This window comes from Haliotis rufescens, unplaced genomic scaffold (genome assembly GCF_023055435.1).
Source record: "Haliotis rufescens isolate VD_foot unplaced genomic scaffold, xgHalRufe1.0.p SCAF_4, whole genome shotgun sequence".
In the NCBI taxonomy this organism is placed as follows: domain Eukaryota; kingdom Metazoa; phylum Mollusca; class Gastropoda; order Lepetellida; family Haliotidae; genus Haliotis; species Haliotis rufescens.
The window spans coordinates 34,508,867-34,525,582 of record NW_025964112.1 but is presented as its reverse complement, the minus strand read 5'-3'; the positions used below and the strand labels follow the sequence as shown (position 1 = coordinate 34,525,582).

At 36.5% G+C, this 16,716-nt stretch overlaps 1 protein-coding gene across 6 annotated transcripts in view; it reads left to right on the top strand.

Moving 5' to 3' along the window:
- Positions 1–16,456, top strand: part of LOC124149866 (retinoic acid receptor gamma-like) — a 103,923-nt gene extending 87,467 nt beyond the window's left edge. For 5 of the 6 annotated variants that reach the window (XM_046521694.2, XM_046521693.2, XM_046521692.2 and 2 more), the window contains 3 exons: positions 1,513–1,717; positions 2,782–2,940; positions 6,230–8,243. In XM_046521694.2, the coding sequence (XP_046377650.1) occupies positions 1,513–1,717; positions 2,782–2,940; positions 6,230–7,170 (1,305 nt within the window). In that variant the 3' untranslated portion in view covers positions 7,171–8,243. Of the gene's footprint in view, positions 1–1,512; positions 1,718–2,781; positions 2,941–6,229; positions 8,244–11,226 lie in introns of those variants that run through there. The other variant, XM_046521695.2, reaches the window with a different exon arrangement.
- The last annotated feature ends 260 nt before the right edge of the window (positions 16,457–16,716 follow it).

Sequence of the window (16,716 nt, the reverse complement as noted above, 5' to 3'; positions counted from 1 at the left end):
TTTGCATCATACCAACCAAGATGTTATACCTTGAATGATGTAAGACACCATTCTTACAATATATACAATATTTTCTGAATGAAATAGATCTAAGGGGACTCCAAGTTGTTTTCTGTAGTGTGATTCGATGAATGTTGAAAATGAACAAATTCTGGAATTGCCTAATTGTGGTATTCTGACCGATTTGGACCAAAGGATGCTTGCATAAGACATACCTTCAATATAGTTAGGTGTGCGGTAACATAAATGTGTTGTCCACCAGTCCCATGGGTGACATGGGTCGATGTACAGGCGGACAACTTATTTTGTTCCATATGCAGTGGAACCCTGTTGATCTTGACAGTACTGGTCCCACTGACTTCATCAGGATAAGCATATGTCGCATTAATGTATCGTGGTTATGGTGAAATGTCATTATATATATGTGTGGATGTCCACAATTAATGTAGGCTTTAAGGATTTAGATCCATTATTAAGCTCTGTTTACCATCTAAAGAAGAGTGCCCAGTACTCCCTGCTTGTTGTAAGATTGAGGATTTGGTGTTTACTGTCCAACCTGAAACACTGTATCACTAGGTATCATTGTATCCTGATGACATGGATCATTGTATCATTGTATCCTGATGACATGGATCATTGTGTATCATTGTATCCTGATGACATGGATCATTTGTATCAATGTATCCTGATGACATGGATCATTGTATCATTGTATCCTGATGACATGGATCATTGTATCATTGTATCCTATAGACATGGATCATTGTATCATTGTATCCTGATGACATGGATCATTGTATCATTGTATCCTATAGACATGGATCATTGTGTATCATTGTATCCTGATGACATGGATCATTGTATCATTGTATCCTGATGACATGGATCATTGTGTATCATTGTATCCTGATGACATGGATCATTGTATCCTTATGACATGGATCATTATGTATCATTGTATCTCAGTGACATGGATCATTTCGTATCATTGTATTCTGATGATGTGAATCATTGTTTATCATTGTATCTCAGTGACATGGATCACTGTGTATCATTGTATCCTGATGATGTGGATCATTATGTATCATTGTATCTCAGTGACATGGATCACTGTGTATCATTGTATCTCAGTGACATGGATCATTGTGTATCATTGTATCCTGATTATGTGGATCATTGTGTATCATTGTATCTCAGTGACATGGATCGCTGCGTATCATTGTATCTCGATGTGTATTATTGTACTACTGGTGTGAGTGAGTTAGTAGGGTTTTATGTGACTTTTAGCAATATCACAACGGAATGGACGCCAGTGAAAGGCTTCACACATTGTACCTTTGTATAGAATCAAACCCAGGATAAGCCTTGCAAACCATATGGACATTTATGCCATTTTGTGATGGTTGCTATGGAGTTCTAAATGTTCTGTTTCACTGGACCCTTACATGTTTGGTTCCTTAGCTATTAAGTCATTAGAAATACAGAGATTTGAGGTTTTTCTATCTATTTTAGATATTGCGACTGAGCGCACGTTATGATGCAGCCCTCGACTCCATGGTGTTCATGAATGGGGTGACGTTAAACAAGGATCAGCTACAGCAAGGAGGGTTTGGCAATCTCACAGGGACTATCTTCAGCTTTGCTGCTTCACTTAAAGCTATGAGCACAGATGAAACAGAGTTTGCAATCCTGTCAGCCATATGCTTGATCAGCGGAGGTAAGACAACAATTTGATTCTTTATAAAGATTAAAACGTAAGTTCAGTATTGAAACAAATTCTGAATTCACACTTAAAACTGATTTGCAATGTTATGTGACAGTTTGTTTATCCATATTTGCTGGTGCTAATTTCTGAATTATTACCAGTGGCATAATTTATGTACAGTATAAGTACCCACTATGTGGCTGTGTATGTCAAACTGTATTCCCGAGAGATATCCTACCGCAAATGTATCTCACTGCCATGTTTATCATTTACTACAATTTGAAAACTGGAATTGCATATATTACAGGATCTGTTTCAATAATAATGGGGTATATTTTTTCAGTTGTAGTCCATGGAAATGTATGAGAAAATGTCATTAACCAATAAAATACAAGTATTTTACATATGAAGTGAGATAAGCCATAAAACACACTTCAGAGTATTTAGGCTATGCAGGTGGCCAAGCAGTCTAAGGCACTGCAGTGGATTGTGCAGAGTTCCTTCCCCTAGTTGTGCCAGTATCCACTGATTCTAATCAAAAATTTTCCCTTGATATAAATACTTAATTACCTCACAGTACCGCCTCCATTATGTAGTGGATTGAGAATCTGCTTAAGAGCTGCATCAAACCAAAAGATGTTTAAAGATGGTACTTGCTTTTACTCTCCCTGGTCTTCGGCATTAAGGGGATGAAACAAGGACTGGTCAGTATAATGCCTCTGAGTATTCTTGTTAAAAGGCGGTTTGGTATCTCAGTGGGCTAACACCAGAAAACCCTTTAAGTCCAGATTAGTACAAACAGCCATATTATTTAAGTGCCATAATATTTAACGCAATGTTAAAACCCTTTTCACCTCACCTTTCTTACCTTATGGAGGAACAAATGTGACACAGTGGGTGAGGGGGAGTAGGGAATGTCTAAGACCTGCATTATTTGGGATTTCCTCCCACATGAAGCTAATGAAGCTATCCACAGTGAGTTTGGTAAGACCCTAGATTCTGAAAAGTTTATATGTCAGATGGATATAAGAAATACTGCTCAGATTTGACACTACAAGTTTTTTCCTAATCTTCAGATCGCTCAGGGTTACAAGATACAGAGAAAATTGAGCAGATGCAAGAGCCATTACTGGAGGCATTGAAGCATTACACTCGCTCTCGGAGGCAGGAACAGCCGCATATATTCGCCAAACTCCTCATGAAGCTAACTGATCTCCGAAGTATAAGTGTTAAAGGTAAGACCTCTTCTCCTTCCCTCTGTATACACCTTATCCTTCATTGTACGCTGGGGCTTGACCATAACCTGATTTATTGGATATCACAGGAGATAGGAGAGTTGGAGGTGTGGAGTTGTGGATTATTATTTCCTCCTATGATATATGAACAGTATTATTGACAGGTTCGTTCATAAAAGATTATCTTTAGAGTGTTTTTTACATTTTTGTAATGCTCTTTAAACCTGACATTTTCAAATATATCTAAAGGAAAGACAGTCGCCAGAAAGTGTCCATAGTAACATTTCTTTGGCAGTTTTGTTTCTTCAATGCAAAATTTTAGATCTTTCCTGAATATCCAGTAAATCAATGCTTGTAATATTGCATATTAAAAATCCCCATATTTATGCTTTGCAGTTTTTAGTGCTAATTTTAGTCTTGCATATTGTTTGCACATTATTGGTGAATGTAGCTGATTGAGGTTTCAGCTTGATTTGCTAGTATATTTGGTTGCTGGATTTGCTTGTGTATGTAGATTTCTTGCCAATCCATTTTCATTTGCTCATTTCGGTTTTGCAGTCATATATATCATCACATGCACATCTAACTTTAGTATTTAAGAATATCTTTCGGCTGAGCACTTCTCTTAAGGTATTAAAATAGTTTGAAAAAAAAAGAGAAAATAACATTTGATGCTATGCATTTCAAACTTACGTACATCAGTGTAATTAGTGTCCCCTGCTTATTCATATGTCCATGCTGGTCTGTGCTGAATGTAAGGAATTGTGCCAATCCTAATCCAGGGAAACTCATTATAACTGAAGGTCTCTAATTGTGGACAATATCATCAGAACTGCTGTAAAGGAGGAGTAAGAGTATAAACAGGATTAGTAAGAGTGTATACAGAATTAGTAAGAGTTTATATAAGATTAGTAAAGGTGTGTAAACAGGATTAGTAAGAGTGTATACAGGATTAGTAGGAGTGTAAACAGGATTAGTAAGGGTGTAAACAGGATTAATAGAAAGTGGACACATGATTAGTATGAGTGTAAACAGGATTAGTAAGAGCAAACACAGAATAAGTATGAGTGTAACTAGGATAAGTATGAGTGTAAACAAGATTAGTATGATTGTAAACAGGATTAGTAAGAGTGTACACAGGTTTAGTTGGAGTGTACACAGGATTAGCAGGAGTGTACACAGGATTAGCAAGAGTGTACACATGATTAGTAAGAGTGTACACAGGATTAGTAAGAGTGTACACAGGATTAGCAAGAGTGTACACAGGATTAGTACGAGTGTCCATAGGATAAATCAGAGTGTACACAGGACTAGTAAGAGTTGACACAGGATAAGTAAGCGTGGACACAGAATTAATAAGAGTGGACACAGGATTAGTATGAGTGCTCAGGATTAGTAAGAATGTACACAGGATTAGAAAGAGCTTACACAGGATTAGTAGGAGTGTAAACAGGATTAGTAAGAGCGTTAACAGGATTAGTACAAGTTTGTTTTGTTTTTTTGTTGTTTAACACCGCACTCAGCAATATTCTAGCTATATGACGGCGGTCTGTACAATAATCGAGTCTGGACCAGACATACCAGTGATTGACATCATGAGCATCGATCCATGCAATTGGGATCAATGCCATGTATCAACTAAGTCAGCGAGTCTGACCATCCGATCCCGTTAGTTGCCTTTTACGACACATGATAAGTAAGAGTGTATACAGGATTAGTAAGAGTGTACACAGGATTAGTACAATTGTAAATAGGATAAGTAAGAGCATAAACAGGATAAGTAAGATTGTAAGCAGGATTAGTACGAGTGTACACAGGATTAGCAGGAGTGTACACAGGATTAGCAAGAGTGTACACAGGATTAGAAAGAGTGTACACAGGATAAGTAAGAGTGGACACGGGATAAGTAAGAGTGGACACAGGATTATTAAGAGTGGACACGGGATTAGTAAGAGCTTACACAGGATCAGTAGGAGTGTACACAGGATTAGTAAGAGCGGACACAGGATAAGTAAGAGTGGACACAGGATAAGTAAGAGTGGAAACAGGATTAGTAAGAGTGGACACGGGATTAGTAAGAGCTTACACAGGATCAGTAGGAGTGTACACAGGATTAGTAAGAGCGGACACAGTATTAGTAAGAGTGTATACAGGATCAGTAGGAGTGTACACAGGATTAGTAAGAGCGGACACAGGATAAGTAAGAGTGGACACAGGATAAGTAAGAGTGGACACAGGATTAGTAAGAGTGGACACGGGATTAGTAAGAGCTTACACAGGATCAGAAGGAGTGTACACAGGATTAGTAAGAGCGGACACAGTATTAGTAAGAGTGTAAGCAGTGTTAGTTAGAGCGTACTAAGGATCAATAATAATGTACACAGGATTAATAATAATGTACACATGATTAATATGAGCGTACACAGGATAAATAAGAGTGTACATAGCATTAGTATGAGTGTACTCAGGATTAGTAAGAATGTACATAGGATTAGTAAGAGCTTACACACACAGGATTAGTAGGAGTGTACACGGGATTAGTAAGAGCGGACACAGTATTAGTAAGAGTGTAAGCAGTGTTAGTAAGAGCGTACTAAGGATTATTAATAATGTACACAGGATTAATAATAATGTACACAGGATTAATATGAGCGTACACAGGATAAATAAGAGTGTACATAGGATTAGTATGAGTGTACTCAGGATTAGTAAGAGTGTACACAGGATTAGTAAGAGCTTACACACACAGGATTAGTAGGAGTGTACACGGGATTAGTAAGAGCGTACACAGGATTAGTAAGAGTGTAAGCAGTATTAGTACGAGTGTACACAGGTTTAGTTAGAGTGTACAAAGGATTAGTACAAGAATATACAGGATTAGTAGGATAATAAGCAGGATTAGTGGGCTCGTAGACAGGGCTGGTAAGAACGTACACAGTATTAGTAAGTGTAAACAGGATTAGTAAAAATGTATTCATGATAATTAAGAATGAAAACATTTCTTACCGGTCTTTTAAAGACTGTGAATAGTGTTAGTAAATGGTTGAAAAAATTTCACCACCAACCAATAGGTGCTTTGAACTTGGATATACATCTTGGACACTAATTATACTGATTGAAATATGTTGTGGGGTTAAAACAGTTAATATTGCATTGGACATTAACACCGAAATTTATCAAGTTCTTTACTAAAGTTAGATGTGCAAGAGACATTTGGTTTGCTCGCTTTGCACATAAATGTCTGGCTATCGCTTCCCGCCCTCATTTTCTCCATCTTCCTGTGCTCTAGGTGAAAAGCAGACACTTCGTTTCGCGCTAGACCACTTGGCTAATGCCCTCTCTCTCCTGGAGGCACCTGCCTCTAGCCAGCCCATTATCAAGAAAGAACCCCTCTCAGATGATGAACCCAGCTCCAGTAGAAAACCTTCATCTACCACATTCATGCGGAGTAATGTCGGAGGCCAAAATGTGCCTCAGTATCAAGGGACTGTACACACAAACATTAACCTTATGGCCATGAACCCCAGCAGCGTAAGGTCACCTGAGTTCATGGGGTCAAGGTTACCGTCCCCACGAATGGGACCGCTGCCAGATTCGTCCATTCCCTCACCCCTGGGGATGGGGATGTCGCCCAGGCAGCTCAGTCCGAATCAGACAGTATCAGTGGGAGGAATGGGATCGATGGGCACTCCCTCCCCGCCCTTCCCCTCCGTCACATCCCCCAACATGCCCAACTACCTCACTGGTCTGTCGCCAACTCTGTCTCCTATCTCCTTTTCATCGTCGTCATATATAAGCTCCATGATGTCATCGCCAGTCGCCTCCAACAACGTGTCATCGAGCGTGGATGAAAACATTATGTCCAACATTCATAACTCTATATCTGACGGGATGCAGTCCATGGTGCCAAATATGGAAACTCAGCAGTTTGGTTTGACGCAAAACCTCAATAGGGCACAGATTGATGAGATTTTACGCAGCAGTCACTTGTTAGGGCAGCAAGCAGGGAACAATATCACCGACTTGGAGACAATGAAACATTCTTACAACCCAGGCCGGAACAATACCAATAATAACACCAATGGTAATGGAATTATGCCAACAGGGTTATACCGAAGTGATGTAAATGGAACTCAGCTTGTTTTGAATGACGTCGGCCCCAGCACAGACCATCATGCTCCTCTCAGCAAAATTATTGCTGGAGCTATGACTGATTCCATGCAAATTTGAATGTAGCCAAAGGTTGTGAGGCAGGAAAAGCTCTTTGCTGTATAATATTGAATATTATTATCTGTATAATTAATGCGTGTAAAAATGATCATATTTACCATATAAAGAATTGGGTCACTTTTGAGTATTATACGTAGAATTTACCTAAGTTATGTTATTGGACCTTTGCAATCTTGAAATGGAAGATCTGGAGGTTGCTGCTGTGGAGTTTGAGGATCGAGATTTGGTGGAGACAGAGTTCGGGGCCTCCAGAAAGGGAGAGGGCTGTTGATTTAGTGATCATTACTTCTGCTTCTCATTCAAGGGGAGAGAAATCATGAAGTTAAACATGAATTGAATCTCAAGTTCCTGATTCCAAAATTTTCTTCAGATAAGAAATTCAATCCTGAAGATTGTTATTAAATCTTTTTGGTTTATTTTATACTGTTTATTTTCATGTTGTGAACTGTTTGTTTGTTTCTCACCTTGAAGCATTTAGAAAGACATTGCCATTATCTCACAGTGCGCAGCATTAGGAACTGTATATTGATCATGCAAGCTTTTGCAGTTAGTTGTCTGCTTTTCTGCTTTGCTTGACTTGTTTGCCTGTTGACTGGTGATCACCTTGTTGCGATTAGGCAGGTATGTTCACCACTAGGTGAAGTAGAATTACATTTTGTAGACAATGAAATCTGATAGCAAACACCAAGTGACATTACAATTCTAGTGCTCGCCAACTTTTTTCAGCTTTGTTATTCTATGTTATATTATTTATGCCTGTTACATAGTGACTATTATTATCATTGATAAATTACATGACATGGAGGCACCTACCCATGTTCCTTTCTCTTTTAACTCCAGCAGGGGTTTGCAGGGCCTTTAATTTGTTTTATTGGGGAAATGATTTGGAACTCCAAGTTTCATTGATTCTACTGGTTCCGCAAGTTTTAGCTCAGTATAGGGGGCACAAGTGGCCCAGACGTCTAAGGCGCCGCGATTCGCTGTGCAGAGTTGCGTCCCTTGGGCACGCCAGAAACCTATGATTGTGGGTTCGAATCCCAGTTCACCCAGATCATGTTTCTAGGTTTGTCACCACCATACCCGTGATCGTGGGTTTCACCGAAGTGGTAAACGTCTGAGACCTGCTTCACTTCGGGCTTTCCTCCCACATTAAGCTGACGCGCCGCGATATAACTGTAATACTATTATAAGCAGCATTAAACCCAACTCACTCACTCACTCATTAGCTCAGTATATGTTCTTTGTACTCAAGTTTTCCTGCATCTGTAAAGCATTCTAATATGATATTAAGACAAAACAAAACAGGATTGTAAGAATTTTCAACGCACATTGTTATTTTATGTTTGATATGGACCCAGACATTGCTGCAACATATTATGTTGACATGAAAATCTCCAACATATTCATTCTTATAAGTGTAAAATTCTTGAATTTATGGTCAAGGGGAGGTAATTCACATTTGGGTTATCTCCCTTTGTAACAAAAGTGAACTGAGGTGTGGCCTTTCCTGCATGTGTAGCAGAATAGCAGCTTGTATTGTTTACCTCTTTGCCTTAAAATCTTTTGTTATTTTTCATATTTATTGTAGTAGGTAGAAAGATAATTCTTCCAGGTTTTCCTATCTTATACTTTAAGCCACTGAAAATCAGTCAATTGTTTTTGCAAGAGGTGTTACGAAGCTCAAACAATTCTAAGTGCTAACTTGCTATGTGTAGTGCTCAGAGTAAAACCATTTGCTTACGGTGAACATACCTGCTGAGTTTTAGTACATTGCAAACAGTGTTGTCTGGCTGTTAAATGAATAACATGTTTAAATACTATTAATTTCAAGCTTTCTGTACAGTGTATGAATTGTAAATAATTTTCAAGATCAATCAATTAAAGCATTTTGCAGATTTTCAAATAACATGCCCAGGATTCAGAATTCATCTTTCATCAGTCTAACAATACTTTTTTAAAGGTAATACATGTATATGGATACAAATCTGCCAATGTGTTAAAGACATCTTAGCAGTGTTTGAAAGAATCTCAGCTTCTTGCATAATTTTTTAAAAGCCAAAAGCTCTTTGTGAGTTTCAAACTTTAAAATTAAAAAAGTATGCTAATGATGTTATTCAGCAGCTTTATCTTGTTTGGTTGGTACTTGATACAGTCCAATAATCAATGAGTACTCAGCCAGCCATACTCAGTCATTGGATAATCACTATAACTGGCTAAGCATATGCTGCAATCACAGTTCAGGATTTGCACCTCTATGTTGTGTAGAGGATCCACTTATCTCGGGTTCGATTACCAGATTTCGCCCAGGCATGATCCGTGCTTTCTCAGCGTCATAACTAGGTTAATGGGTTTGCAGAACAGTGACCTGCCAGAAACCTATGATATGGGAATCCCATATTCGGCCAGATTATGTTTGTTGGTTTGCCAGCACCATATTCACCAGTTTTACCAAAGGGATAAATGTCGCTGAACTGCATCACTTTGGGCTAGACTGACATACAGGGATATGACTAAAACATATCCAAATAGCTTTAGACCTCTCTCACTCACTGAAGAGAGTGCTGTTGAATGCTTTATCCATTGGCTACTGACCTACTTCCTGGTAACAACTGCTTTGGGCCAAAGTGTCAAGTAAACATTTTTAAGCCACAGACCAGATAACCTGTTATACAATATCTAACCGCAAACATAATTTGACACATATTTTCAAAGTAAACATCTGTTAAATTCAAACTTTGTGTTATATATACCGGTGTTGAAACATTAGTCAGCTTGTTTATGATTTATTTTTAAGAAAAATATGTTATAGTTGTTGATTTAGAAAATATGTTTTTACCTTTATGTAGACCTTGTGTATATATATAGCCTTTGTTTTTGCTTATGTGTGTACTTTTATCAGATGTTTCTGTTTGGTTTGGTTATCTTTCATTCACTAATGTTTCTAACAAAACAACCTCATTCATCCAAAAGAACCAAATTCAAATGTAAATCATTATGTTGAAGTCATATTTTAATGATACCGGTTTATCGGGAGGCAATACTCCAGAAACAGATGTTCTTGTGTATACCTGTGTATACAAATTATACTAATATGATTATTATGTTTAGTTGAACTTGTATATCTAGCTGAATAAATATTGGATATCAGACAAACATGCATTTTCAGAATCTTTTGTGGAGTTTTATAAAATCTTTGTAACTGTTGCTAGTATTAGTGGGGGCACTCACTTGAATATCCACCAACAGATCACTGTCGAAAATGTTCAACCTGGCTTATACTGATTTCTATGGGCAAACACTTTGTTGATTTTAGGAAAATTAAGTTTATTTTTTATTTTGAGTGACAAATGTTTTGTTAAGATAAATTCAACAAGTATGTAAAAAAAAACATGGCCAGTGTTGGAATATTTTATATAAGGTAGAATGCACATTGATTGATTTTTTTATCTAATTAAATATGATGCAACTATCCTGCAGTGGTATGTATTGTTATGGTTTCCATACTTTCTGTAGCTATTATATCTATTCTGTGAACCATATACAAAGTAAAATTATGGTATATCTTTGCATATATGCAATCATTGGCATAATGTACCTGATGGAGAAATCCAGTGGTATCTCTCCAGTTTTTTTTTATGTGAAATTCATTTGTATTTGACTTTGGACAATGGACTAATAATCACTTATGAAATTCATTAAGATGTTATGGGTTAATGAATTTAATAGTCATACTGGTATGCTATTACACTGTTTATATCATGTGTTCATCAACTCGGAGTAAGTATTAACATTACCAGTAAATGAAATTTTCCATTTAGTAACTGCCTCATACATGGTGTCTCTAACTGGTTCAGATATGTTACTGCTTACATTCAAATTATTTTGTATTGATTAGAAGGGGGAAATATATAATAAAGTGATTTGTTTAAGTATAACATTCCTTCAGAAATAACCATCTTTTGGCACATAAAGGCACTTCCATGAAAAAATATATTGCATGTTAATGTCTCTGATTTTTATGCATTATGTGTTAAATTGTCATGTTTGTTTTTTCAGGTGCTGAACGGGTATTACATTTACGACTAGAGATGCCAGGAGAATTGCCTCCATTGATATTAGAAATGTTAGATAGAGCTGAGAATGTGTGTATTCCTTGACTACGGCTTTATGCTTAGTTTAAATTACAGACAATTTGGTGATACATATTGGCCAGTTCTTTCTAAAAGAGGTCACATTGCCATACAGCATCTTTAACATTAAATATGTGATCATTTCTTTCCAAGAAAGACTACAATAAGTAATACAACCAAAAGGGAGGAAACTCTTGGGAGAATGGAATGAAGGGAGATGACTCTTCCATCACATAGGAAAGTGGTTTCATTGGCTACATCCAGAAGTGTTCAAGTGAGCGATTAGTAAAGGAGAGAACTGTCACCAATCAAAGGGAAGCAACTCCTTACTGGATGCAAACAGCACACGGACAACCAAAGTGTTATGACAGCAAATGAGTGATATACTATGGAGAGACATAAGATTGTTGCCTGTCATATCAAGGGAGGTAACTCCAATGACACATAACTCGAGTGATTTGCTGCTGGTGATGAGATGATACCTGGTGATGAGAATTGGAGAGGAAGTCATGTGTTTTCATGAGATTATTTTTGTGTCTGGTTCGGAAACCAGTGACTATCGGTATCAATGCCATATGCTTTGGTTTTACCCAGTTTTGTGCTAGTTTGACATGAAGATTATAGGAACTTTGAAGTTAAAGATCGCGATAAGCTCTAAAGTTCATTGAAAATAATATTGCTCTTTATTTTTTACCACAAAGTTGTTTGACTCAAAGTCATGATATGCCATGGCATTGGTTTCTGTTATAAAGTGTAACCAAGATATTTCTTCAAATTCTCTTTTGAATTCTGGAAGATGTACATGTTTTTAACATACAAATTTGAACTCCTACTTCTGTGTTTAGATAAAGGAGGTGGGTTAAAGTTGGGAGGGTTGATTACTACTAAGTGTTTTGTCCTCATTTACAATTTTATTACTATTTTTTGGTTGGAGTCACAAAAAATAGGATCATTTATAAAGTACCCTTTTACTTAAGCTGACACATACAGCCACGATTTATGCCAAATTGGAAAAATTTTAAGCCATGATAGTTAATATATTATATAAACAGGGGGATTATTTAATCCCATATTTAAAAAAAAAATTGAAGGACCATTGTTGTAGACTTAGGACTGAATATCGGCTCCTGAGCTTGAGTAGATAAACCCTGGCCACCTTCAGACATTGCAAATATTTCCAATAATAATTTTTTTCTTGTACACATGAAATACAAAATTCATATCAAATGAAGGTTATGTTTAGATCACAACTGTAGTAAGATCCCGACTTCTGTAAAACAAAGAATCAGAGAGAATATTAATGTGCAAAACAGTCCCTCTTATAAGTTGACTCAAGTTTTCAAACAAATCTACTGTGTTACCATTTATGTTGTTTGCATATTTGGAAAAACAAGATATTAAGATGTTAAAAGATTCAAGATGAGTTTTATTTGACTATGACACCAAATCAGTCCAAAAATATTTAAAAACCATTGTGAGGTGAGTCAGCTCTTTTTAGAATTGCCCTTTGATTACTGGGTTTAGTATGTTTTTAATATTTCAGTTTGATTAATTTCACTTCTTAAATTGTGACAAATCTTGCTTAAAAGTGCTACAATCTGGCAAAGGAATGTGACATGGATTTTTGTGTGTACAGAGAAAGTTTCATTGTTTCAAACTATCTCAGGGTTTATGTAAAGGTGTACGTGCTGTCCTTGTCTAGCAGACTGTGTACTCAAGGGATGTAGATGCTAGTGGTTGTCCATTACCTATACGCAGATCACTTACACCATCATTGTAAAGCATGTTGAAAGATGATTCAGTTCAAAAATATGTTCCATAACAGTATGAATGAAGGAATGATTAACAGTAGTTTAAGTAGTTTGAATGAATTTATCAAAATGATGAAAAATACCTAAATATTTAAAAAGTGAGATAAATATTCATATTCTAGGGGGAGAGTGAATATTTTAAAACTAGAAATGATAATTTGCTTATTTTCTTTTCCTTTGTACAAAGGTGTTGCTAGGCATTCTATCATATTTCAATTGCCTTATTTATTTTCCATTTTGCCTTCATGTTCCATGACCAAAGTAGGGCATTTTTCTTCACGAAAATGATTTGTTATAAGTATGATATGTCATTTCTTATGTACATCAAACTCAGGAAGTATACCTTTGCCAATTATTTTCAAATCAATCATAATCAAGTTAAAATGAAATTTTGATTGTGAACATTCAAGGCCATGGGACATGGTGTTGTTTTGTTCAGATATTGGGAAGATAGCTATACAATTTTTCCCATATGTCAGTGAAATAAAGAAATTAGTGTCAAATGTTCAATGGAATGAGTGGAAGTGACACCTTGGGCTGTGGTTGATGAAGAGGCTATTGGAGGGGATGTCTGTCTGGCTTGCTAGCTGGCTTGGTGTGAGTTAACACCCAAAGCATGATTCATTCAACAGCCATACAGCCATGGCTGCAAGGAGTCACTGTGGTAATAGTCCAGGCATCCCAGCATTTCTATGATTCCTATGACTTCCTATATTTTTAAATTTCCTTTATATTTCCAAATAATTTACACTCTATCCCTATAATTCCTATATTTTTATGCCACTACTGACTTCTGAGAAATCAGTGCTTTAGATTTTATTTTGTACGCTCAAAGAGAAAAGCTAGTGATGCATTCCTGTCATAAGTCTGCACTGAAGTTTGGTATCCAGCCATATCACCCACATCAAGTCCACCACCCAGTCTGACATTCATTTAGAAGCAAGATTTGAACTGCTAAGTACTTGAACGGACTGATATTGCTCATATCGCTGCTTCCAGTGCAGAGAATGTCAGGAAAGATAGAGTATGTACTTTGGCAATTAACAAACCCGATATCTCAGTCTGCACAACTTTTCATCATACAGCTCGAATTTTAGTTGTAAGTCAAGGTTAAATTCTACCAACCAACCCCCAAACCACCCCACCCCACCCCCCTATTTTTTTGGCAAAGGTGTCTGGGATGCCTGATAGTCACATTTGAGAGGGCTAGGTGACATTTAAGACGTGTTCACCACCTACAGTTGGAATAGTGTCTTTGTGTGTTTGCCAGGCTGGGTTGTGGTTGTAAAACTTTAAACGAAAAATACTTTTAAGCGGTTAATAACTTTTGGTTAACAATTTTTTATCCTCCTGGGCAATTGAAGCATTCCTCCTAACAAAACATTAACTATGTAAATCAGATGAAATCATGTTTATTTAAACCAACCCAATTCCTCAAAAGTCTAAATCAAAAGATTATGAGGTGTCTCAACCATCATTGTATAGCTGAAAAACTGCTGATGCCCGTGAAAAACCTTAATCCCTCAGATGTTGTTGTATAATGTTTATTATGTTTGATGACTGCTGTTGATTATTATAAAACCCGGTAGATTGAAAATTCGTGATACAGTTTTGAATCAGTCATAATAAATTGAACCTAATTAATGTTAGTCTTTTGAGAAAATTCAATGAGAATAATCAAACCATTTTTTTTTAATAGTTATTAAATAGAAATAAATTCCATTTTCAAATTTCAGATATTCCTCCTAATTCAAGTTCGAATATCAAAGTTTCGGACAATACTTTGGCAGTAAAATATTAGTTTCATGATTCTGGCTTTGTAAACATTACTGAACTAGGCAATTTGAATCCGGTGCTTTCACAGCTTGAATGAAAGACACAATATTGGAAATGTGGAAGTTATCTTGAAATACCATATTTCACAACTTTGTATTCAAAATATTTTAGCTTCATTATTTCAGACTCTAATAATTGATTATAAATTGTAAACATTTCCAATATTGTGCCCTGGGAAATTAAATTTGTATAGATTTTGAGAATGTATATGTATATTCTTATGTAGCAATACAATTAATACCTGTGACATTGATTTGATTTAAAGATGACTATTGAATGATTCATGATGTATTTAATATTTTTAGAGTTCACACATATTTACTAGTTTCCTGTTATTGTTTTATAGAAATATTTCATCATTATATTTGCTTATGATGCAACAGTGCATATTTTATGTCATTACCAACTTATTAGATTGCAAATTGCAAAGTACTATTAATGCAATTTTGCTAGTTTGACTATTTGCAAGATTTCATGTCCGATTTCTTTTTTTTATTTGTATATTTCTCAGCATGTTCATGAAAATGGGTCCTAATGGCCATTTGCTGGAGTATTGTACTAGTCACAAAAAACTACCTCAGTTATGATTGGACTATGCAAATATTGAACAGCTTCTCTACAATTCTTTATGTGGAAAGGTTTTCTCATACAGTCATTGTAGGTACTGGTGGTCAAGCATTACCTAGTTTTGACAAGATTATTTTAAACCATTCTGAATGTTATGAAATGTGTTGCGACTAAAGGACAACTCAACTACTACCATATACTGTACAGAAGAACACAGATGAGCCAGTGCTGTACAGTTTCATGTGCAGAGTTGTGTCCCTTAGTTGTGCCAGGATCTGTTAATTGTTGGTTCAATTTCCAGATTCGTCCTGATTATGATTTCTTGATTTTATCAGTATCATACCCCTTGCTGTTGGTGTCACCGAAGTTGTAAATGTCTAGGATATAGATATGTAGATGTCTAGGATGTAGAGAAGGGTACATTAATTAAACACACAGTTCAAAACCTAAAACTGACTGACCACCAGTGCCAGATGCCAACCAGATAATTCAGTCTTTGATAATGTGGAATTCAATGCTTTCATCAGAAACCTTAAAATGGATCAAGTTGCCAATATCAACGAACCTTGTTATCTCTGGGTGGAAGGGAACGGTGATAAACTTGGTCATTTACTGGGCATCATGACATAGGTGACGAGGCCAAACATCAGATTTGTTTTAATGAGAACATTAATAGCCAGTTAATAAGTGTGAGAAGCATGATTGAAAATCAGTAGTATATCTATGTGTAACCAAATTTCTGATTGCCCCCAAACCAAGATGGCTTCAACATTTTATATATCAATTGTGAATCATTGTTATGGACTCCTAGGATTGAGATAGTAGCAGTACTAAAAATATTTTTTGACAAAATGAACTGAAATAGACAATACTTTTCTGTTGTTGTTTGACCTTGCCATTGCATCATGGGATAATAGCATGATGTCACAGAACACCCACATCATTTAAAGGGGCACTGATCTAACGCAATTCCCCGGACTGGTTGTTGCCTTTGTTATTGTTTTTTCCCCCGTGAGTACCCGGATGAAACGCAACGCAACTGAGCGTGACCAGAGACTGGGCTACCGTCTGCAAGGACAGTTAAATAAACTTGGAGGCAATATTTGTTTTACGCATTTTTGCATAAACACTGATTGGTTAACTGTGATCTATAAAGATTTTGACAAAGGGCGCATGTTAATTAATTTCTTCAGCCTAAACAA